The sequence below is a fragment of the Neovison vison genome, chromosome 3 (assembly GCF_020171115.1).
Source record: "Neovison vison isolate M4711 chromosome 3, ASM_NN_V1, whole genome shotgun sequence".
NCBI lineage: Eukaryota > Metazoa > Chordata > Mammalia > Carnivora > Mustelidae > Neogale > Neogale vison.
Window position 1 is genome coordinate 88,056,047 of NC_058093.1, and position 25,109 is coordinate 88,081,155.

The 25,109-nt window shown below is 37.3% G+C and overlaps 1 protein-coding gene across 1 annotated transcript in view; it reads right to left on the minus strand.

Annotated features, from left to right (window-relative positions):
- The window catches only part of ARHGAP15 (Rho GTPase activating protein 15), a 602,539-nt gene that overhangs the window by 509,313 nt on the left and 68,117 nt on the right, over positions 1-25,109 (minus strand). The window contains exons 3-4 of the mRNA XM_044242546.1: positions 16,255-16,323; positions 2,902-2,963 (exon numbers count right to left, since the gene is read on the minus strand). Coding sequence (XP_044098481.1) covers positions 2,902-2,963; positions 16,255-16,323 — 131 coding nt within the window. The remainder of the gene's footprint in view (positions 1-2,901; positions 2,964-16,254; positions 16,324-25,109) is intronic.

The window sequence follows — 25,109 nt, forward strand, 5'->3', positions numbered from 1 at the left end:
TAAATAAAATCTAAAAAAAAAAATAAAAATAAAAAAAAATAATAAAGAGTAAAATTACGGAACAATATGGACCAAAGTTAAAGGTTTTTGGTCACTGAGGACTTTCATCAGCAAGGTAAATAGATAATGAGATACTTGGAAAAGATATTTACAAAGTCCAAAGTTGATGAGGTATTACTACCTCTATGACATTAGGAGTTCTTTCAAAAATAAAGTGAGAAGATTAATAGAAAATCATCAAAGTTGACACCCAGGCGATTCTCAGAGTGCAAAACCTGGCCAACTCTAAGTGGCTGAAGTCATGCTCCACTGAAATGCCAATGAGAGGAATAAAAATAAATGCAACCATCAACTTGCAGAACTGAGAGTTATACAATGCTGTGTAATGAGATGATGGCAGGACAGGCTCCCTTCTGCTTTGCAGGAGTGTGAGCTCGTGTGCTCGCTCGTTCAGGAGGAAGTTTGGCTGCAGGACTCAGTGGATTTATAAATGTGTATCTTACCACCAAGCAATCCTTCACTCCTGGATATATGTCCCAGAGATAATACCTAATGGCTATTAAGGAGAGATATATGTGTGGCTTATCTCAAGGTTGTTTGGGGGAAATGGAAAGAGTTAGGGACAAATAGGAGTCCACTGCTCAGAGATTAGGTAAAATTTGGTATATGTACCCAATGGCAAAATGGGTGCAGTTGGAAGAAGTGAACTCATTTTATATAGATACTGACCCACGTCCAAACACTAACATTAAATAAAAGTAATAAGAAACAGAGTGAAGTTTATAACACAAAAAGGCGTCTGGAATTTAGGACACATTCACATACTCAACAACTACACACTATTTGCTAGAATGCCACACATATAACCACACCAGCATATGGAGAGTGAATTTGATGAACGTTAACAGTTTACAGGGCACTAAAGTGAGGACTGGCGACTGTGGATAAAGTAAAACCAGCTAAGGTTCTCACCCAGAATGATGATAATACAAAGCCAAACACCGAGCAGTAAAATCGACCCAATTCTGTGCCTGATGTTAAAAAAAAAATACTAAAATGTATATAGCTTTAAATGAAAAAATCTGAAAGAATGCATAATTGTAAGCAAACTGATTGACATAATAGTGAAATACAGTACAAACTAATGTTTATATGAATTTAAACTCGAGCACAAAAATGATTTTCAAACTGATTAAAGTAACAACAAATGAAACAAATACAAAATGGTATACACACTGACTGAAACTGCCTAAAAATGTGTTCATGCGAGTTAGTTGGGGAAAGAGCCTTGCTCTGCTCCTCTGCTTTTTCTTGACACCAACCTCTAGGAAAAGATTTTATAAGGATGGTTTCTGGGCAAAACAGCTATGAAACCATTTTGGTGGGGCATCATCTTATTTTCTGGAAGTCCTTCCAGTATCTCCTCCTCTTCAACGCAGGAGGCTTGAGGCTGACCCCAAAGCTCTCACCTCCTCTCTCCTACCAAGCCTCAGTGAATGCCGAAGTGGTAACTTCAACAAGTCCTTGGGTCCTTTCCTGTCCCTCTTTAGACTTGATGAGAATGGAACTTGTAAGGTAAGAGAGGGTCTTATTCTCTTGGGAAAAGTCATTGCTGCATCCTCAACACTACTCCCTTGAGTTGGTATACTTGAGAATGAGGTTCAAGGGAAAGGGGGACACTAGACTGGCTTAGCCAAAGTCAAAAAATCATCCTGTCGCCGTTTCAGAGTCCGACTCCTTAAACCAGATTATCCACTGGCATGGGGACCAGTCCCCTCTCTCCTGGACCCTTCCAGGGAGTGTGGCTGTAGAGTAACTATGCAGAACCAGTGTAGAAGAGGGTTCAAGGCCCTGTTTATTATCCCAGACTAAAACCCAATAAAAGCCAAAAATAGAGCTTGTTCTTTAAAATTGAAATAGCTTGGGAGAATTATGGATGATTGTTTTCTCCAGTTTTACTTCCTTTAAATAAAAATATACATACTCCATTATAGGCAGCAAACAAAAGCATACTTTATGGTCTATTGTTGGCCAGAGTGCCATTCCAGTAATGAATTGCATTATACAATTAACAAGTGTCCCATTGTGTAGCTAATTAGTACTTTCATCCTTTATGGTTTTAACTGTTAATAATACAGTCATAAGTAAATGCCTTGTCTCCTGATTTGAGCACTTCTGCATATCTTTGTAGCTTACATATCACCTAGCACAAAGCTAAGTACATAATAGTATGTATTCGAGAAATAGGAAACATTCTAAAATGGAAATGATTATTTCTAAGGAACCCATCCATAGAGAATGTCTAGCATCTTTCTCTACCTTTCTATCAACCTCATTTTTTCCTTTGAAAAACTGGGAAAAACTGGTGCTGTTGCATGGGAATTCTTATTTTCTTTTTCTAATTTCTCTTACCAACTCTGTGTCAATTTCACTTCCAAATGTGGCAATATTCAACTTTTTACCTGATGGATGATTTTATTTTCCTTTGATTTTTCTCAAGTGATTTTTATCTGAGCAGGAAATATATTTCAAATCCCCCAATCTTCAAAAATTATGCTCCCAGTGTATTGTAGGGAGATTTTTATATATTGCAAAATGATTAATCTGTTAATCTTAAAAATCAAGACCCGTTATCTTATCTATTGGTATGCTTTTTAAGATTTCAGGTTCCAGGAGGACAAGAAGCACCTCATTTAATATTATGTGCAACAATATAGAATGTAGTGCTTTATTGGAAAACTGTAATTATATTAAAAATAATGTTGAGCATAGTAATAACAGAGGGAAATATACTAGTCTTGTACCATAGGGCCTTCCTTTCTAAACAACAGCAGTGACCCAAGTGGAGGAGATGGAGAACTCTCATAGTTATGTAAAAGTGAATGGAGGAACATTTATTACCTTAGTTTCTTTCCACCATCCGCAATTTTAGCTTTCTGCAGATAACCTTCTTTTTCAACCATCTGCAAGAAGAATGCATACATTAAAATGGTGACAAACCCTTATGCATTATTATTTTGAATGAACCTATGCTTTCCAATAGTCACTGCAGTGATGGAAGTTTCCAGTCATAGAAGCTCATTAATAATGCATATATAGCTTATGGGAAGTGCCTGCAAGATCAAAGTCATTACAAGCCGTTAAATATCCAAAAGAAAGTTTACAAAGAATAATGCGAATGATTTGTTAGATGGTGATACACCTTTACCCACTTTTCCTCCTGGGCATTGAAGTCACTTGTGTACAAAAGTGATTAAAAATGGCAAAACAAAAACAGCTTTAATGTCTTCCTTAATTTTACTGATCATCTTCAGAAAAGTTCTTTGTCCCTTCTAATCCTCACCACCTCATGCATCAGCTGAGGCCAGGAAGTGGAAAGAATTCAGTAGAACCAAGTATCTGAGCCAGCTGAACCATGAAAGGGCATTTAAAACAGTGACATTTCATGCATTTTGTTCAGGGACCAAGAAACACTGTAGCAGCACTATTCCATTATCCTCTTCCATAATGCGGGTTTGCTTTCTTTCCTCTTTGTATTTATTGGCTTTTGTTGCTAATACAGCTGCAAGTTTCTTAAAGGAGATTCAATAACTTGTGATAACTTCACAGAGGTTTTTGTGGAGTTCTAGGCTAAATAAATGTACAATGCGAATTGTGATGAGTTGATTCCCAGCGAAGCCTTTGGTAGGTGTTTTCATTTCTGAGCACCCTATTGCCACTTTCCCATCTTTCCCACATACCCGTCTCTCAAGTCCTTACCCTGTGTTCCATCTTTTCACTATCAATGAATTGCCCGCAATCTTCCACCCTACCTTAACTGCTAAAAGCTTTTAGAAGTCACCTGCTTAAGGTCAAAGGAACACATTCCTCCAATTCCACCCTGTATGTTTCCCTCCAACTAATATTCCACTCCACCATGTCCCCCATCCCAGAACTCCTAAATACATTAAACCTACTTTAAAATTTAATTTGTCTGTCTACTGTTAGAGGATCCTTCCAAGATTCCTTTGTAATCTCTTCTAGATGCCCCTGTCCCAAATCCCCATTTTCACTATCATAGCAATTATTGGGTCATATTATAATTGTCCATTTACAGTAGTGCCCCCTTATTTGCAGAGGATACCAAGATCCCAAGACCGCCAGTGGATGCCCAAAACCTTGGATAGTACCAAACCATGTATATATACACTATGTTCTTTCCTATATATACATACCTGAGATAAAGTTTAATTTATAAATTAGACATAGTAAGAGATTAAAAACAGTAGCTAATAACAAACTGAAGTAATTATTATAACAATATCCTATAATAAAGGTTAGGTGAATGCGGTCTCTATCTCTCAAAATATCCGGTTGCAGTATGCTCACCCTTCTTCTTGTGAGGATGTGAGATGATAAAATGCCTACAGGAGGAGATGAAGTGAGGTAGAAGAATGAAGTAGACATTGTGACATAGTGTTAAGCTACTATTGACCTTCCAACGATACGTTGGCAGGAGGATCGTCTGCTCCCGGAATGCTGTGGACCATAGGTAACTGAAATTGTGGAAAGTGAAATCGTAGATGAGGGGACTACTGTATGTGGCTGTACCTGCACCTGTGCCATGATTGCACCTTTTACACCCTGATTCCCAGCACCTTCAGTACTTGCTGATGCCAATAAACACAATTATAAATATTGTTTAAACAAATTAGTAGAGGCATGAGTGACCGTTTTAAAGTTTTAAAAAATCTTTATAGAAAATGGAAAAAGCCAAAAAGTCCATCTGTCTATGAAAAGTGAAGGGAAGAGATGGTTGGGGATGAATGAGTTTTCCCAAAACCTCTAAAATTCCACCAGTTAATGAATTGGCTATTTACAAGACTCTGATATGGGTGAGATCTTTTCTGGCTTGTTCATTATTACATTCCTTACACATAGCACAGTATTTGTCTTTTAAAATCTACTTAATGAATACATTTTTAATAAATAATAATGAAGATATTAATAATGATTCCTAGCAAAGTTTTTCACATATCTACATTTCTGGAAAATTCTATTTCAGCATATTATCTATAGTCTAAAAGAGTCTACAGAGGTCTTTTGGATAATTTTTAGAATCATGATGTTCAATGATATATTTTTGTACTTGGATGCATCTATTTGTTTTTTCTACCTTTTATTCTATGTATGTTATCTTTTTTTTTTTTTTTCAGTGCCAGAAAATTTTGTTTGTCTACCCCCCAAAACCTCTATAATAAGTTCAGTGTTTAACTCTGGGCATCACTGATTTCTACAAATGTTTGGAAGAAAGATGTTTTCCATAGCAATTAGCATCACAGAGATGGTCCCTTTCTTTAGTAATGTATATTGAGAAATTTCATTGTGTAACCATAGACGAAATTTATTGTTTTATTAAAGCATTCTCCCGATGACAATAAAATAGTTACCAAATTCTGAATTTGCTACTAAAAAGCTACAAACTTCTCAACCTATCATAAAAATCGATGCATAAGTTCTCAATGAAGAGTATTGCCTTCTTCCCCACAAAAAATTCACTAAAAGACATGTAGTCTTTTTCTGGACATGTAGTGCCCAGAATGCATTATTGATGGACATTTCTTTAAAAAGGGAATAGAAATGTCAAAGCAAAAAACCAATACTCTTTCAGGGAAAGACCAATACAAGCAAGCTTGAGATACATACTTAAAAATTCTCTCTCCTCGAATCTATAAGAAATGTTTCTCCAGACATGCCTGGACCTTTTTAGGATATTGAGATTAAGGCCAGGGGCTGGATTTCTCATGTTAAGATGCTATTGTCATAGACAATAGAATCAGCACAGTTGTGTCTGCTCATTGTGACATCATTGTCATCAAACAGGCTTAGCCAGTTCCCATGGTCTTGGGTCAATCCATTAAAGTTTCCAGCCATGGATACAGAGAGGCCCCAGAAAAAGGAAAGAGGGGAGTAGCAAGTTAGTTTTCTTCTCCTATGTCATCTTCCAAAGTCCAAGCTGCCTCTCAGGTCATTAGAAGTAGTTAATAGTCCTGGGATTATGCACCCTTACAATACTTACAACTACTATATATGTGTTTACATATCTACACCTACTGACATGTACTTATATACATGTACAATCACCACGTGTGTGTTCCCATTTCTGGGATCAGGTGTTCATTTCTCTCAATTGCCTCTTCTATACTTCATATATCCTCATTCACTCTTTCAACATATTTTCATTTAGTAGCATCTCCTGACCCTTAAATACCAGCTGCTCTGCTCACAATGGAACTGCAAAGATTAATAGGACCTTTTTAATCTTCTGGGGGCTTATGTGCTTGTGAGCATACATGCAAAATACTTGTGTTCTTCTCTTTTGAGGACTGTATACCGTAGTCCCCTCTAGTCATCTCAGTGACTCAGACCAGCTTCTGTCCTGGAAATGAAAATTCTAACCAGTCTCCCTACACTGAAAGCACAGCATTATTTTAAGTCCCCTGCTGGCAAGCAACAGTTCCATGAGGTAGATTTAATTACTTTATTATTTTTTGTCATAATGCTTTGAAATAACTCACCATATTTCGGACACTAGAAATCAGTTATTCTGGAAGGCTCATAAGAGCTGAAAGAAGTATTAAAACAAGCAGAAGATTGCTATGTATTTTGTTTGTAGATTTATATATGGTTCCATATTAATTATTTTAATTATTTATTCCTTCTCTATGTTAATCCCATCATTTGAAGGGAATGTTAATCTTTAAACTACAGTTGAGTATGCTGGTCATCTAAGGCTCAGATACTCTTATCTCTTGTAATTTGGAAAATTATGTGTAGCTTTATGTCTAACTTTAGGATATGGTATGCCAAGTTTCAGGCCAACTTAAAGTTTTTTAAAGTACAGGAACTCCCTGAACTTTGTATACTTAAGAAATGTCAACCAATCTTTAGATGCTGAATCTGGCTTCTTGAGCTATTTGTCCAATGTCCCTTAGAAGCCCTATTTAATGTTAAGTGGCAGGGAAGATCAGCAATTTGTCCAGATTGGATGCCAGCCAGTCTGCTAACATTGAAGAAGTACTCAGCAGACACAACTGTGCTGAGATATAGATGAGAAGAATGAATGGCAGTGGGATTCCCAGATAGCACCTGTTTATCAACCTAAGTTGGAGGCTATAGACAAGGCGGGAGTGCAGAAGACAACCTTTGATTAATGGTAACAATTGTGGAAGAAAGACCAGCCTGTAACCGTAAGTACAGACACCGCAATTTATTATGTGAAGACTTCATGTTGTTCTCAGATAAAAGAAGTAGAATAAAAAAGAACAGGCTTTCATCTACACCAATCCACCACAAGAATTCTGTTAAAATGTATCTTTATGAATAGAAATGAACTGAATCGAAGACTTCCCCCAGATTTTGATGAGAAGGGATTGACCTTATTATTTTTTTTTTCTGAGAAGGGATTGACTTTCAACACCAGAATCACAAAGCCCTATGCTTCACAATACTTGTTCTGTTGATATATTTAAAGTTATTGTTCTTTTACACTTTGTTCTGATTCTGTGTTCATGGGCAACCCTCTGACTCCTAATTCAGCTTCTGAGGTCCTTTGATGTACAACATGGATGACTTAAGTAGTCAGTGTTAGTATATCTCCCATTATAAATTTATAAGTCAGAGTTATTGTTTATATATCAGCCTCTTATAAATTCAGTTACTATGAGATAGTTCCAAGAGATCCTGACCATTGAGAAATGAAATCTTTCTAGATCCACAAAACTGAGGCAGGTGCCACCCCTGAACTGGAGTGAGCTTTTTAATGTAGCTCCCCTGTGAAACTTTCTGTATGACTGACTGCCCTTCCTCTCTGAGTACTCTGCATCATCTCTCTATAAGCACAACCCTGAGGCCATCATTTTCAAACAGATGTAGCATTTAATCATTTTCCTATTTATTTTTTTTTCAAAGATATTATTTATTTATTTGACAGACAGAGATCACAAGTAGGCAGAGAGGCAGGCAGAGAGAGAAGGGGAAGCAGGCTCCCTGCTGAGCAGAGAGCCCAATGCGGGACTTGAACCCAGGACCCCGGGATCACGACCTGAGCCGAAGGCTGAGGCTTTAACCCACTGATCCACCCAGGCGCCCCAATTTTCCTATTTAATAGTAAGGTAACGGCTATAATTTTTTTCTGAACTTTTAAAAAATCACAGTACTTTGTTGATAATCTTGCTTGTTTGGATGATTTGTACTAAAAAACACACGTCTGGTTATATCATTTTACCTACCCCCAGATGCTGCTTCTCTTTTTTCTTCAATCTCTTTTTTATTTTCCACTATTCACAGAAATAGATATTTCTTCTTCTATTGGTTTTATTTTTTTATTTTTTAAATTACATTTATTTAAAGTGTACATGATGTTTTGATATTCATAGTGAAATGATTATTACTCCAGTCAAGTTAATTAACATATCCATCTCCTCACACAGTTACTTTTTCAAATATTTCTTGCAGTGAGAGCACCTGAGATCTACTCCTTTAGCAAATTTCTAGGATACACTGTAATATTAGTAACTATAATCACCATGCTATATATATTCATCCTAAATATCTCCATTGGCTTTCCTTCTTGTGACAATGTCTTCAGGTTGGACCACTCTCTTCTGTGGGATTCATTGCCTACATTTTTCTTCTCCGTCTCCAGTGATTTCTATACTGGCTGTAACTTTATTGCAACAACAGATCAACTGACCATGTTTATGGACTTGGAGTGGACACAATCCATTAAGAAGGGAAACAAAAGCAGAGGGGGCAAAATCACCTTAAAAATCCAGCTTATCCGTACATTGTATATAAAGCACTAATTTAAAAATAATTAGATGCTTAATTTTAGAGCTACTTTACATATAGCTCGAGAATGAAATATGGTGTTTGGCCTAACATAAGAACATAATTTACTGTGTATGTACTTTTCAAGAGTGGTAAACCAAAATTGAAGTTGGATGCAGTGCCTACATGAAAAGGAGAGCAGAAGAAAAGTGAAGGAAAATGATTCTCTGTCGTACACGAGCGATGTCTGGAAAAAACCACTAAGCATTCTCAGAGAGGCTGGTCTCGATTTCAGGTTTCAGAGTTAGGCATGGTTTGCCCATCGTAACTTATTTATGCCCATTAGTATATATGTTGTGCAAGACTTGCATGGACATCCTGCCCTTCCCGCTTTCTCGGAGAATGAGAGAACATGTTGGGCTTTGGGGTTCTGCTGAATGTCTTGAACCGTTTTTCAAATGCTGGGTTTGGCAAAGCACATGTTATGTGTTGCCAAGTGCTTTTCCCCATCATTTTAAACCCCTGTGTATTTCAAGGGAAATTTTACCCACATGTCTCTGATTTATTTACCCCTAACTCATCAAAATGTCATCTTGAAAAAGCTGCTATTGGATGCTGAAGAACTCCCGTGGCTTTTTCCCTGAGCCTTTCATCTTGTAACCAGTGTGTTTCATTTGGCCTCCACCAAACAAGTCCAGGTTCTGTTTGGGAAACCGGCTGATGAGGGGACTTTCCTGTGTCTCAAGAGTTTTCCTCAGCCTTCTGGAGGCTTTTCTTGTATCCCACTTCTTGCTCATCCTTAGTTTCTTTCTTCTTCCCTAAGTTATATTTCTTTGTATCTTTGATTTAAATATGTTGCTCTTTCTTTGCCTGCCGTTGGAATTCAGAAAGGAATGGCCTTCCCAGTTCCTGTCTGGGCAATTTATTAGTGTAATTCAATTGTTTCGTTATAACCTAATTTTGTTCTAGGCAGTAAGGAAGAAAGCATTGCTCAATGTTAATAGCCTTTGTTGTTGTTGGTGTCTGTGTGTTCTTTTTCTCTACTTTAGACTTAAATGAAATTCAAATGTGAATGGGAGATGTTACTGTAACCTGTTTCTGTCTTTTAATGGCTTGTAATCTCCTTACCATCACCTTAAGACCCTTCATCATCTGAGCACTGCGTCCCTCTCCCGGCACCCCCCAACCCATTTCCCTTGTTCGCTACATTCAAGTCTAGTATGGCAGTCTTGTAGTTTTTTGTTATTTGTTTGTTTTTAAAGATTTTATTTATTTATTTGAGGGAGAGAGCACAGACGGAGAGTGAGAGGGAGAAGCAGGGTCCCCGCTGAGCAAGGAGCCAGCTGCAGACTGATTCCAGACGCCTGGGATTGTGACCTGAGCTGAAGGCAGACACTCAACTGACTGAGCCACCCAGGCGATTGAGGAAGTCTTGCAGTTTTGTTTTGTTTTTTTGTTTTGTTTTGTTTTTTTAAATGAACTAATTTTGTTCTCACCTTCAGGTCTTTACATTTGCTTTTCCTCCTATTCACAACCTCTTCAAGTTCTTTGCTTGACAAACTGTGTGTCCTGCAATCTCAATTTAAATGCCCCTTTCAAAGAGTGCTTTTAAGACTCCTTAATCCAGGCTAGGTTAGCCCTTCCTTCATGGGAAATTATTTTTCTGCTGCCACAGCATGTTTTGTAATTTGCATTTAAAGAATGATGCCTTCCTTTATTTGTTTAATACTACTCTTCATTCCTAGGTTGAAGGAATGAAAACTCCTCAAGAAAGGGACATGACTATCTAGTATGTCATTGCGTACCAAAAACAGCATAGCGCCTAGCACAAGGATGGCCTCAGTAAATACAGAAATTAATAAAGACACTTCTGTTGGATAAAAGGAAGGGCACAGGAAACAACAACCAGGAGATGGTTTCTATTAGAGTTATTAAATTATATAACTTATGATTAACACACTACCAACTTGAAGGTCTGGGAGGATGTTATTTCAGAAAACCTAATTTTACCTTACTAAAGTCAAATATTGAAAGTCTGAAGAGCTTTTGGAAATTTTGTTTGATTTTTTTTTTTAACTATTTAAAGAAAGCACAGCCTGATCAATAGAATTATTCCCCCAAAGTGGCTGTCCTTTGTTTTAAAATAAGAAAACACTGTATGCTTACAATGTCTTTCATCCTCAAAGCCCTCACAAGTATTAATTAATCCACAAAATGATATCTGGCTCCAAAAGGTAGAATCTGAGACTTAAGGTTTATCTGCAAAAGCCTGCTTTGCCCCCAAGCCATGGCAACTTCCTGAGCTCTGTCCTACAAATCCTCCTAGCTCAGGAGGCAGCAGATGATTCTCTAAAACCTGCCACAGGCTTTTGACTCCTGCAGGGTTATCCATAGACTGTCTCAGACTCTTTTGATAAAAATAAAGATGATAAAAATTTAGCATGTTATAAACAGTTATTTTTGTGGAGCATTTCTTTCAGGGAAAAAGGGAAAGTGTCCTGAAAATAATGAGGTATCATGAACAGTTAGAACGTGAAATATACAAGATTGGGAAACAATCGCATATTAGTATATTTGACGTTTTGTGTGTAAAATCTTTGCTGCATTACAGCACTTGTTAAGCACCCATACGGACTCTCAGAAAATAATTTAGATCTCTTGCATTGATAGCATATGGATTTGTATACCATGTGGCATGAATGACGTCACCTGTCAGTGAACTGGGTGGTCTCTGCCATGAGATGTTAGACTCCAGCTAGAAATGTGTTCTTGCCAGTATTCAAAACAAATGCATTATGCTTCTTTTTAACCATGTTGATCATAATCTACTTCATTAAAGGGAGCATTGAGAGGTGAAGCCTGGCTACCGGAGAGTGATAGCATCTATTGGCGCGCCGACCGTGGCAGATTCCACTTTTGTAAAGTGAATCATTTTTTCTCCAAGGGGTTAGATCTAATGAGATACTTTTGCCAGTTATACTTAAAGCCAAGGCTTCTCATGATTTCTAGAAAATATTCAGGGGAGTTCTGAAATAAAGGAAATGAGATTTATATAGCAAAAAGTGTCGGATATAAATAAGCTCAAAAATCCATATGGTAAAAATAATGAGTAATAACTCCAACTTAAAGAATTTTATTATTTTATAAAATCTTTTAATGTATACTAGTGCATCTATAGTAGCTCATCCTGGTTGGTACTGTTAAGGGAAACTATTGTGAGACCCTCTGGCTGACTCCAGAAGCAATAGTGGGAATGAAGGGGAGTAGTAGAGATGAAAATAAGGAACATACCAGATTTGTGGGAACAAATACGTGCATCTAGGTAAAACTAATATAAAATTAGATTAGTCAGACACAAAGAAAACTTCATGGGTTTTGGAAAAGAATTCAATTCTTGGTGTGAATGGTAATGGATAACAAAAAGTTAAACAGGGGGGTGCCTAGGTAGCTCAGTTGGTTAAGCAACTGACTCTTGATTCAGGCTGAGGTCATTATCTCAATGTCATGAGATCAAGCCATGTATCAGGCTCTGAGCTGGGCATGGAACTTGCTTGTAATTCTTTCTCTCCCTCTGCCCTTCCCCACCCCCCAGCAGGTTTCAGAGAATTTTTCTCATAGAGAACTTCTACAAATAGCAGGCATATATTTATTAACATCTGAAAAAACAATATGATTTCAACACACCTTTCATATCTTATTATTATATCAATTGACAAACATGTCTTTTCTGAGCAAGCCCTATTGTCAAAAACAATATAAGAAGAAGTATGGTGTAATAAAGGAAATACAAGTCATGACCCTCTAATTTCTAAGCATTTACAGGGTAACCATGGAACAAGTATATTACCCATAAACTGAGGGTGAAAAATACAGAAGAGTGCCAAGATGAAGTAACTAATGGTCACAGAAAATCCAAGCACTCTGAGGGTAAGAGCCACGTCTTAATCATGTTACCATTCCTTGCTTGAGGGTGTGTATTTGGGAGTACATAATAAATAGGTAAATCAGGGACCATGAGAGACATCCAGAGACTTAATGTCACAGAGAATAAGAAGCTACTGAGTGCTTTGACAAGGAAAAATGAAGTAATGAAGGTACAGTTTCCAGAAGACCAGTGTGGAAATGCTGAGCAGCATCAGTGGGAGGAGCTTGGTGGAGTCCAGGGGCGGGCTGGGGGCTGCCATCAGAAGCATTTGAAGGCCTGGGCAAGGATGTCCATTTAACCACAAAGAAAAATGTGGGCACCACACCCATAGCAGACAAACTGCTTTGGAAAATGGTGACTTGCTTGATGGGCCAAGGGTAAAATAGAGGATCCAAGAAAGTGCCTTCGAAGCCTGGATACACGCTTGTTACTCATAAAGAGAAGCTCGATGGAAAGGGAAACCAGTTTGGGAACAAGGTGATGATGGGTTCAATCTGGGAGAATTCACTTCTGTGATGACGAGGAGACACAGAAGAAAAAATGACTGGCTAGCACTTCAAGAGATAGGATGAGATAATGCAGAGAAAGTACACAAGTATAGATCTGTGTACTACAAACTCGCAAGTAAAAACAAAAGCCATTACCTGTTCCATTTGTACACTAATTTAACATACGTTTACTGAGTTCTTACATGCCCTAACAAGTGTTAGACTCGTGGGAATGGATTTATGAATGTAGGAGATGGTACCCATGTTCTCACAGAGCATTCTTATGAAATAAAAAACAGAAAGAAATTGTATTACGCCCAATGGTTGTGAGTTCCATGGGGAAACTAGAATTGGGGTATGAGAAAAGGAGTCTCCATGGAAATGGTGGGTTTTCTTATTTGTTTATTTGTTTCTAGGGAAATTAGAAAAGACCTATCTTAAAAAGTGGTATTTGAACAGAGGGTCAAAGTAAGTGAAGGAATGAGTCTTACAAGTTTCTGGACACAAAATGAATTATTTTGTACCAGACCGAGGAAAGAGCAGGTTTAATGGCCCTGTAAGAGAAGTAAGGAGGTCAGCTTGGCTGGAGCAGAATGAACCAGGAGGAGAAGGGAATGGTGAGGCCAGAGAGATCGCTGACACCTGTCAAGATCTGGTAAGGGGAGCCCTGCATTCATGTCAGCGTTCACCCTGGGAGATCCTGGAGGCCAGAGAGGAATTTGAATCATAAGTTAGTGACATGACCTAACTTACACTCTTACAAGATCCTTCCGGCTGTTGTTTTGCAAATAAAACGTAGAAGGTGAGGGTGAATGCAGCACATCGTTGGAGGCCGTTGCAGTAAATCCGGTGAGAGATGGCACAGCACGAAGAGAGTGAGAAGGAAAGGGTTCTGGGTGTACTCTGAAGACAGAGCAAACAGCTTAGCAGATGTTTAAGTTGTGAGAAAAATAAAGGAGGCATAGATGATTTTAAGACTTATCCTCTTTTTTTTTTTTTTTTTGGTACGATTTTATTTATTGGTCAGAGATAGAGAGAATGCACAAGCAGGGGGAGAAGCAGGCAGAGAGAGAAGCTGGCTCCCTGCTGAGCAGGGAGCTGGGTGTGGGACTCAATCCCCGGAACCTGGGATCATGACCAGAGCCGAAGGCAGATGCTGAACTGACCGAGCCACCCAGGCATCCCAAGATGACTTTAAGAGTTTTGACTAAAGAACCTGGAAGAATGGAATTAGCATCTAGTGAAATGGAGAAGATTGAAAGAAGCAACTTTGGGAGGAAATCATGATCAGTTTGGGATATGTTAAGTTTGAAATGTATGTTACACATAGAAGTGAATATGCCAAAACATACAACAACAGCTTTTAGAGCAGTGGTCCACGCTGGAGAAGTGGTTAGTGTAACACAATACATAAAACCAGAGCACTGAATGATACCCTGTGGGGAATAAATATAAGAGAAGAAAAGTTAAGTTGAGCTACAAAATGAAGATGAACCAGCAAAGGTAATGGAAAACAGGTGGTTGTTTAATTCATTGGAAATCCATGAGAAAGTGGTTTACTCATGGTAGTCATATGAGGAAAATATTTCAAAGGGAGTTATCAAAGGGAGTTAAATTCTGAGGTCTAATGAGAAAACTGAGACTTTACCAATTTTCGTAGTGTGGAAGCAATTGATGACCTTGATAGGCGATTAGTAATTGAGATAAAACCTAAATGAAGTTGGTTCAAGAAATAAAGGAGGGGGGAAATTGACAACAATAAAAGAAGACAATCTTTGTAAAGAATTTTTATTCTAAAACAAAGAAAATAATGGAACAATGGCCAGAGTGGAGATGTGGGATCTAGAACATGCAAAATGAAAGAAAATAAGAGAACTGAACTAGAAAAATAAGTATTTTTGTTGTTGAGGATGAGAAGGCCCAAAGATAATAGGGATGGAATAGTAGGGAAAAGAGAGGAGTAAAGTCATCTCATGCAGTATCCTATAAGCCAATGGAGATGGAAGCATGTTGGTCAATGTGAAATCTAGCAGAAAGGATAAGCATGGAATAAAGGGGTGTTTATCAAAAAGGAGTCACTAATAGAAAGAAGTATCAGAACATAACAGGAATCGTGGGCTTATATGTTTTTAGGATATCTCTAATGCTTCTTTCACATTATTTACAATGTTTCAGGCATCTTTTTTGTCACTAAGATACAACAATAAGCAAAAATGGAAAGAAAAAAATCCCTGCTTTAGGGGGTTTAGAATCTACTGGTAAGGGATTAAACTTTCTTTCTTTTCTTTCTTTTTTTTTTTTAAAGATTTATTCACTTATTTTAGAAAGAGAGAGAGAGCGTAAGTGGGAGGGGCAGAGGGAGAGGGGAGAGAAACTCAAGCAAACTCACACTTAATGTGAAGCCCAACACAGGGCTGGATCCCATGACCCTGAGATCATGACCCAAGCTGAAAGCACAAGTTGGAGCCACCAAGGCTCCCCAGGATCAAAATTTTTCTTAAAAAAAAAAAAAATGTGTTAAAATTTGCAGTAGGCCCCAAATAATCTCTGCTTCCTATTTGTCACAGCCTTGTGCAGTTCCTTCTCCTTCAGTCTGGACTGGACTTAGTGACTTGATTCTGATCAAGAAGATGTGGAAAATTTGATGGGATATCACTACCATGATTAGGTTACAAAAGGTTTTGCCTTCAGTTTGCGTGCTGTGAAGAAGCTGCCATACTGGTGAAGCCCGCGTGGGACAGTACTGAGACAAGCCTCCGGACCACATTCCTGGAGGAACTGAACCCTCCAACAACCAGTAAAGCAGACCTTTCCCCAGTCAGACCTTCTGATGCGACCCCAATTCTGGCTTAAAGTTTGATTGCGATCTTTTGAGGGACTGAATTAGAGGACTCGGCTAAACCATGCCTAGATCCCTGATCCAAACAAACATGAGATAGTATTGTGTGTTGTTTTAAGTTGTTGCATTTGGGGATAATTTATTCTGTTGCAGTAGATAAACAATACAGTATTGCAAAGAAATAAACTTACCAGTTGTTCCAATGGAGGAATGACATCTTTCAAGGCATGCTGTGAATGATTCCTTCTGTGTCGGGATATCTGCAAAAATATTGGCATTAGATATTATTAGATTATTTTTCTCCAAAAAAAAGCTATAAATGATTTTAAAGAGCATATCTTAATAAGAGTACACAGGTAAATAACCATATTAAGATTCATTCAAAAAGTCAAAGTAGATATAAAACAGAAAGTAAATGTCTTAGACATTAACTGACTTGAATAAAATGTGTACTCAAAGATTGCCGGCTGCAACAATATCTTCTATTCTGTGTACTCTTCTTCCCATGTAACCTTGGCACTCCTCTTATCAAGTGGTGGGGTTTATGTTCTTTCATTTCAAACCTGGGCAGAGCTTTATGCCTATTTCAGTCAAAAAGTATGGTAGACATGACACTACATGACATAATATTAGAGCATAAAAATGCCATGTACTTCATCCCTGTTTTCTAAAAGCAAATTTTTTTTTTTTAAGATTTTATTTTATTTATTTGAGAGAGAGAGACGGTGAGAGAGAGCATGAGCGAGGAGAAGGTCAGAGGGAGAAGCAGACTCCCCATGGAGCTGGGAGCCTGATGTGGGACTCGATCCCGGGACTCCAGGATCACGCCCTGAGCCGGAGGCAGTCGTTTAACCAACTGCGCCACCCAGGCGTCCCCATCCCTGTTTTCTTAGAACCCTCACATTTGGAAAATATTCACCATGTTGGGATGAAGCCCAAATCATCTCACACAGAGGGACCACAGAGAGAGACTTCATAGGTTTTCTGGCTAAGAGACTAACTGAGATTCTAGCATACAGTTAGTCTCAACTGCCAATCGTACGAGTATGGATATTTTCTGATGGTTCCCTCTGCCGGCCATTGAGTCATCCCCAACCTTCCAGTCCCAGTAGAAGCCTCAAATACTGTCTAGTAGAGACAAGCTATTCCTGCTAAGTCCTATTTGAAATTTTGACCAGATTCTGTAAAACATAAACAAAAAATCATTGTTTTATACCTCTACATTTCAGGATGGTTTGCTATGGAACAAAATATTTAATGTTGAAACACCTTGTGTTTAAGATATGATGTGAGCTCAGCTTTTTCAGAGTCAATACTCTATGGATTTTCATGTCCTCTTCTACAAATATATTTACATACACAATAATCAATGGATTAGTGTTTTTGGAACAAAATTTTTAAAATGCCTATAATTGTCTCTGCCAAAGAAGCATCATAAGCTGATTCTATAATAAAACAAAAAGAGAAAAAGAAGGAATTTATAATGAAATATTGTATTGTTTGATAATTTAAAACAGAAGCTCTAATTAATAATAGTATTTTACTAAACAGGAATTTTCCAGTATTTTACATGAAGGGGGGGGATGGTGTAAGGTGGAAGACACGAGAGGTAGGAAAAGAAAGAATGAGAGAGAAAGAGAGACTGCAGGATGAGTGTGAGGTACTAAAGAATAAAGCAGGTCTGAAAACTGTCTAAAAAAGAACTTTGGATGCCCTTGACTCTGGTTACTGGCACATGTAACTGACTGAAGGGATTAAATCAAAGCCTTTTTCAGGTTTTGAGAGAATTGTATTACCAAAGAAACGAGAAGCCTGGCCTCAAAAACCGGTGACTCAAGACAACCCTTGAACCCCGTATTTGCTCCACAAAACCTCATTGTGAAGACAGTGCAACCTCCAAGGGAGCCATTCTCTTCCAAGTTCACTTTCAATGTTGCCAGTGGGGGATGACGGGGAAGGAAGAGCCTCAAGAAAGGAAAGCCGGAAACCTTGGAGAACAATGGGCATGGGGAATCATCCTGGGAAGGAGAACCAGAAGAGCCAGGAACTGACCGCGGCAGAGGTCTCACAGGGCCTGCCCAGCAAGGCTTAATAGTCATCTGGGTCAAGTGATGGTTGGTTCCATTTATTTTCTTTACAAATGAGAGAGTGTTTGCAGTTATCAAGTTCTCATTCTACCGTGGTCTATTGGATGTGATGGGAAAAACAGAAGAGAGAACTCATTTTTTAGGTTCTAAACCTCTAACCCCCTGGAGAGAAATTGGTGAGATGGAGAAAGTTATTTCTCTCCTGTTATTCTGCTATTGGAGTTTAATGTAGTAACTGCATGGGACTTTGGGTCATCTTCTTTGGGGAGGCAGATAGATGTATGTCTAAGTGTTGGAAGACAGGTGCAAACTGATCTATGGTGAAGGGATTAGGGGGGACTGTTGCAGACCCTGATGCCTGCTCACCAAAATGTTGTCCTTTCTCTGGGTCATGTATCTAGACTGCATTTCTCATCCTGCCTTGCAGTTAGGAGTGGCCACATGGCTAGTGCAGACCAACGGGATACGAACAGAATCAAGGAGAAGCTTTCCCCATTCAAAAATATTAACCATTGAGTGTTTCCCCTCTACGTTCCCTCCTTTCTCGAGTACTGGCTGGAAGTGCACACCGAAAAAGGCCCTGCAGGAGGCTGAAGATGTGAGATGGAAGAAGACTCGGAATCCCCATGTGCAGAAAAGCCAAACATAGGCCAGGAAAACGCATTTTGTTTTATTCCGTAAACTTTTCATTTTGGAATAATCTTATACTTAGAGAAAAGCTGTAGCAAGCACAGAGAGTTCTTATAGAAAATTTCCTTCTGACTACTTTGTAATGAGAAATAAAATTCTATTTCTTGGAGCCATTGTGTATTTTAGAGAATTTTACAGCTGCTAGCATTACCCTAAATAAAACAACCATAGTTGATCTTAATTCATGTTGAAATGAAGGCATATATGTGTGTGTGTGTGTGTATTTATATGTATATTCACATATATATACACTGGGTATTTAAACCTTTTAAGGAACTAGGAATTTATTTTGTACTGCAAGACATTCGGAACTTACTTCTCTTAACTCTTAGTTATTAAAATAGGCTTTACTATCTTCACTGAAAATTTAATATATATGTCTTACATTCAATTTACAAGAGTAGAAGAATTCTGGGATTTTTTTTTTTCTTGTTCCATTTCTCTGAAATTTGTTGGATTTTCAGTCTCAGGTTAAAAATCACTCTCTCAGCATATAAAATGCCTCAGACTTGAGAAAGTAGTATCAAGTAATGTCTCCACAGCATTGATGAATAAACATTCACTTGTGTCTAACTTACCATCCCTTCTATGGCCAAACCATGCCTTCCTTTGTCTTATCATTATTAGATATTGATGGGTATATTGGCCCACTAGCCTTTAAATAGTCTCTTCTTGTCAGTATAGAAAGTTTTTCTATTAAGCAATGTTTTAAAATGCATTAGGTATATATTACCAGAGGCACAACAGATGATTCTAATTGATGAATGTTTTCATTATCATTTACACAATCTAAAGGTTTAGCAGAAAAACTTAAAACACAAAGCCATTCGTTAGTGGTATGAATACATTCTCCATTAAAATAGAGTATAAATAATGTAATTAAATAAGTACTATGCAGTGTGCAAGATGAGGGAAAAAAAACTCCACAAACATGGTAAGTGAATGAATGAAATTTGGGAAACAAATTTTTTTAAAGATTTATTTATTTATTGTTTATTTTAGAGAGAAGGAGAGCTCATGCACGTGTAGCTGTAGAGGGGAGGGGTGGAGGGGCAGAGGGAGAGAAAGTCTCAAGTAAGCTCCACATTAGAGCTGAGCCTGACTGGGGGTGTGGGGAGCTCCATCTCACTATCCAAGCCATAACCAAGAGTTGGACGTCCAACTGACTGCGCCGCCGAGAGCTGAGCAGAGGGCCTGATGTGGGGCTCGATCCCAGGACCCTGGGATTATGACCCGAGCCGAAGGCAGAGGCTTTAACCCACTGAGCCACCCAGGTGCCCCCCGGGGAAACAAATTTTAATGAGAAGAAATCAGAACAGAAATGACCAGTTACTGAGCACATGTTTATTTCACCTTTAAAGGGAACGATTTGGTCCATGGTATAAATAAGAATTTAAATTGAGAAATGGCACAGTGTTACTGTCTGTTAACATGTACTCAGTGCCTATTATTTGCCAGGCACTGTTCTAAGTATTTTGCATATATTAACATACTTAATTCTCATCCTTTTTCATAAATGTAGAAACACAGATACAGACAATTTAAGTAACTTTGAAGATCCAGAGCTAGTAAAAGGCATGGGTAATTTTTTTTTTTTTAAGATTTATTTACTTATTTATTTGACAGAGATCACAAGTAGGCAGAGATGCAGGCAGAGAGAAAAGGGGAAGTAGGCTCCCCGCTGAGCAGAGAGCCAAATGCAGGGCTTGATCCCAGAACCCTGAGATCATGACCTGGGCAGAAGGCAGAGGTTTTAACCCTCTGAACCACCCAGGAGCCCCAGCATGGGTGATATTTAATCAGAATCTAAACCTTCAACTATTGTACTTTATTGTTTCACCAACAATATAATGTATATGCATAAAGGCAGTCATTACATTCTTGGGGAACTCCAAAGTTGAGATTATCTGCATGCATAAGGGGTTACTTCTAAGAAAGAAGTTTGAGTCAAACTTATAAATTTGTACACATTTATACAGGAAGCTAGAAATCAGGTTTCAAATCTGTTATGAATTATCTTAATTTTCCTTTAGGGAAAGTAATATTGCTGATTATTCCTAAATCAATAAGCTAGCCAATCTATCATGTTCAACCAAGTTATGGAGATGCAGGAAAAAAGAGAACTTTCATCACCTGTCTTTGCTTTAATGCTCTTCTCAGTTAAGCATTAGGCACAGAAATGTGTTATCATCCCAAATCAGATTACCCTGAGACTTATGATTTAGGAAATTCTGAATCCAAATTTGCTTAGTTGTGTTACATGGATATCAAGAAAATTTAAGATATATCAAGAGAGCTGTCTTTATGTGATTTACTTAATTGAAATAATAATTATAAAGAACACTTAAGGTCAATCAAAACTTCTTGAGGTAAGTTTGAAGGGAACAGAGGCTCTCCTAAGCCATACGTCGTATAAAATAACAGAAAATCTTACAGTATTTGTATATGCTTCCCTATCAATAGTTTATTAATAGTATCTGAAAATTTTGCAAATTATTACAGGACACTTTCTTGAGAAACATTTCTGCTTAAGACATCAGATGCCTTTATGAACCATTCATTTAGCCAGTAAACATTGTATGTTTAGTACAGTTATATGCCAGTAATTTCTAATAGTAGATGTTCAAAATATACATGTTTGTTGTATTTGTTCATCTTACTAAATATCTCTAATACTAGTATTGCAAGAAGAGTACTTCATTTCTGGACAGTCCCAATTTTTCCTCAATGTATCTGATATTAAAAACCTATGCTTTACTCTACAAATTGTTTCTGGGTAAGTTTCAGAATGCTAGCAATCGTGGGCTCCATTTTTCAGTCTCAGGTCCTTTTCACTTTTGCAGCAATTCTTAACTAATCACTGAATTTGGAAAACTTGAATAGCAATAATAATAATAGCAGTAGCTTGATACAACATTATTTTGATACATTATTTTCTCTGTGAGTTATAGAATGATTTCTTCTGAGGAAGGCTAAAAACGGTTTTTACGACGTATGTTCGCTTTCTCTTTTGCTTCCAAATATTCTGAAATAGTATGCACACCCTTTTTCTAAACATAAGTGGACATGTATGTTTATCTACCACATATTTATTTAAGTGTCCACAGCCTGATTTTTTGCTAGTTTGTACACTCTTAAATTATGATATTTTGGTTTCAATATGATTTTATAGTTCTCATTTGAGAATTTTATGAACTGGTAATTTTCATTTTACTTCCAGTATTTTGTAAAAAGAGACCTTAGCCGTTTAAAGTGTATCTGGTCTATTTACTAAGAATGTTACTTCACAGTTTCTTTTGAGGGGGATATGGTTGTGTCTTGACTGTTTTCTTATCACAGTGTTCTGTATCTTAAGAAATTTGAGCTTTAACAATAAATACGTGAGTTGTTGTTCTCTTCCTTCGAAGAGAAGGAAAAGTCAGCCCTCATCTTTTTGCAATGATGTAATCTTCCTCTTGATTTATTATGTTCAGTAAATGGGAATGATTTGTAGATATCATTGGGAAAAAAAACCTTGAAATACAAATGACTTCTGCTTGGCTTTTTTGGGAAATCAATATCAGATGAATATATCACTGAACTACTTCCAGATCAGATCTATGTGTTTCTCCTCCTTTGTTTCCACCTACCACTCTCTCCACTCCTTTTCTGTCCCCTCTCAGGTATGTGAGCTTTATAATTGTGCACAGCAAAGTTGGAAGCATGAAGTACTGAGAATGTGCAATGCATATTTTCCTTTAAATTCCTTTTTTGTTCTTATTATACATCATAATTAAGTTTTCCAGATATATTTTCCTCCAAAAAGAAAAAAATTAAAAAGTCATTTTTTTGAAGTGTTTTCATTTTTTCCCTCCATTTCTTTTTCATTTTAATCTATTTAAAGAACATGAAACTGATGGGTGGGACTAGTGCTTGGTACGAAGTAAAAATAACAGAATTTGGGCATATTATTTTCCTGGTATAGGAAGGTCTACTATGAAAGTTATACATAAACATGAAACATTCCACATAGCTCTGATTTTAAATAGATTACCATTTTTGATGAAAGTTTATATCTTGTGGCTTGGAGTCGAAATAAAAATCACTTGAATAAAAGCATTAGTTAGCTCCAGCATTTTCACAGACATATACATTTTCTGAGGCATACCTCCCATTAACGACCTCCCTGGCTACTTGGATAAAAAGCAGAAATAAATTTGTAGTTAAGTTTAGTTTTTATGTTCATGGTGTCTCAAAAGCTTCCCCCCCTCACTGGGGGAGTGTATCCCAATTTTTATGTTCAAATCTTCATTTGTTTTGCCAAATTTGTTTTCGTAAAGCTATGACAATCAGAAATTAAGAAAAGTTGGTAAAATTTTTATTTATTTTTTGGGGAATGTGGAAACATGGCCAATATTTCTTGTACTCACAACAGTTTGGTTGTTTAGATATAATAAGCATCGACCTAAAAGATGGCTGTGTTTTTTAAATCATGTGTATGTGGTAGGTACTGCTTTTGCTGGGAGAAAAAGAAAGTTAATATATGAGGGTATTATTTTATCATGCATTTAATCTTCTATTTTTATCTATCTGTGGACACATGTCAATTCACACATGTAAAATCATAATTATTCATCCACTAACTGTATGTATTTTTCATAAGTCTCCATAGAAGGTAATGACGTTCACCATAGAGAAACCAAATTCTTCTTTGCTGCTCCTTATTGAGGTACCACAGGTATACTGATTCACTGTTAAGATTGCCTTCTCCCTCTCCCTATGATATCATTCAGTTACCAGAGTGGTCATCCATAAGCAAATGCTCCCCTTTTTTCTTTTTTGGCTCTTCCATAAGCCTTTTTGACTATAAATAGTCAGAAATCTGACGCTCTCCCTTATCTCTATCATCTCCTGCAGAAAATTAAAGGGAAGGATTCAAAAACCTTCTGGAGGACATATTAAAGTTTTTCAGCATTTTTTTTTTAATTTGTTGAATAGTCCTTGGTCAACATCTGGGTCATCAGTGGTGGTCACCAGACTTTCAATCCTGAGCTAAGTCTAGTTGAGTTAAATTCAGCTTTAACCACATTTTCTTATCTCCCAGATAGCCAAAGAGAAGCAATTGCTGGAATGGTTTAACTTCTTAATATTCCTCCCTGGCTTTATTTAGTCCCAAACACATGTGTTCCTCCAAGAAGAAAACCAAACTGCCTCACACCTTCTTGCTTAAATAAAAATTAGTTATATACCATGCACATGGCCTCGTTTATTGCTACATACTGTTTCCTTTAGTTCTCTCATTTCTTTTTTCATGCTTTCAGTCGAATGTTCCTCTCCAAGAATTTTCTCAGTTGAGAAGTGACATTCATACAGTCCTTAGACACACTACGATTTTCGAACATGCTCTTGAGATAAAAACTACCAGAACCAAGAAACATAGCCATACCTGCATAACATAATTTTCTACATTTTTCCAGGCAAAGTACTTTTATATATTGTCTTAGTTTTTAGTTTACTTTTTTTCTCTGCATGTTCCTTCCTATTTAAACATGAATTTCCAAGTTGGTATAATGAGAAACTGTGTGCTAAAATAGACACATAAACATTTTATTCTACTCATAATACTATTATTGGTATTAAATCTAAAGCATTATATACTTTGTTAGAGCCATAGCTAAAGTTACTATTGCCAGCAAATAATACAGCTTGCTTACTACCTCCTTTACCCTCCGTAACAGTTACTACTCTGATGATTTAAAAAAAAAAAAAAAGAGAACAGAACACTTGGGCCGAACTGACATTTTTTCCACAACTGCAAGTCATATGTAATCTTTTAAATAAAAAGATTCAAGACAGCAGAAAACAATACCAAGAAAACTATCTCATAAACACCTCAAAACAAACAAACTAGTAAACGAACAATTATTGAGGACTCCGAATGGTCAAAACAGTCCATCTATTTTATCCAGATTAAACAAATCATTGTCAAATCACCATTTGACTATGTTGGGCAGAAACAACCTATATCTAGATTTACAATGTTTAACCATCTAAAAACTAAACAAATTAGAATCAGGTTTTATTTTCAGTCTCAAATAGAAGTCTTTCACTGCCCCGATGTGCTTAAGTTGAAATACCGAGTTTACTTTTTACTTTTTCAGGTATATGTTCAATCACTGAAGAAGAAATTCTGTCATTTGGAAAGTAATCCACCATATGTCAGGTTTGATCCATGATATGTAAAGTTTGACAAAGATATTTACCCACGGTTTGATTTCTATAGTCTGCTG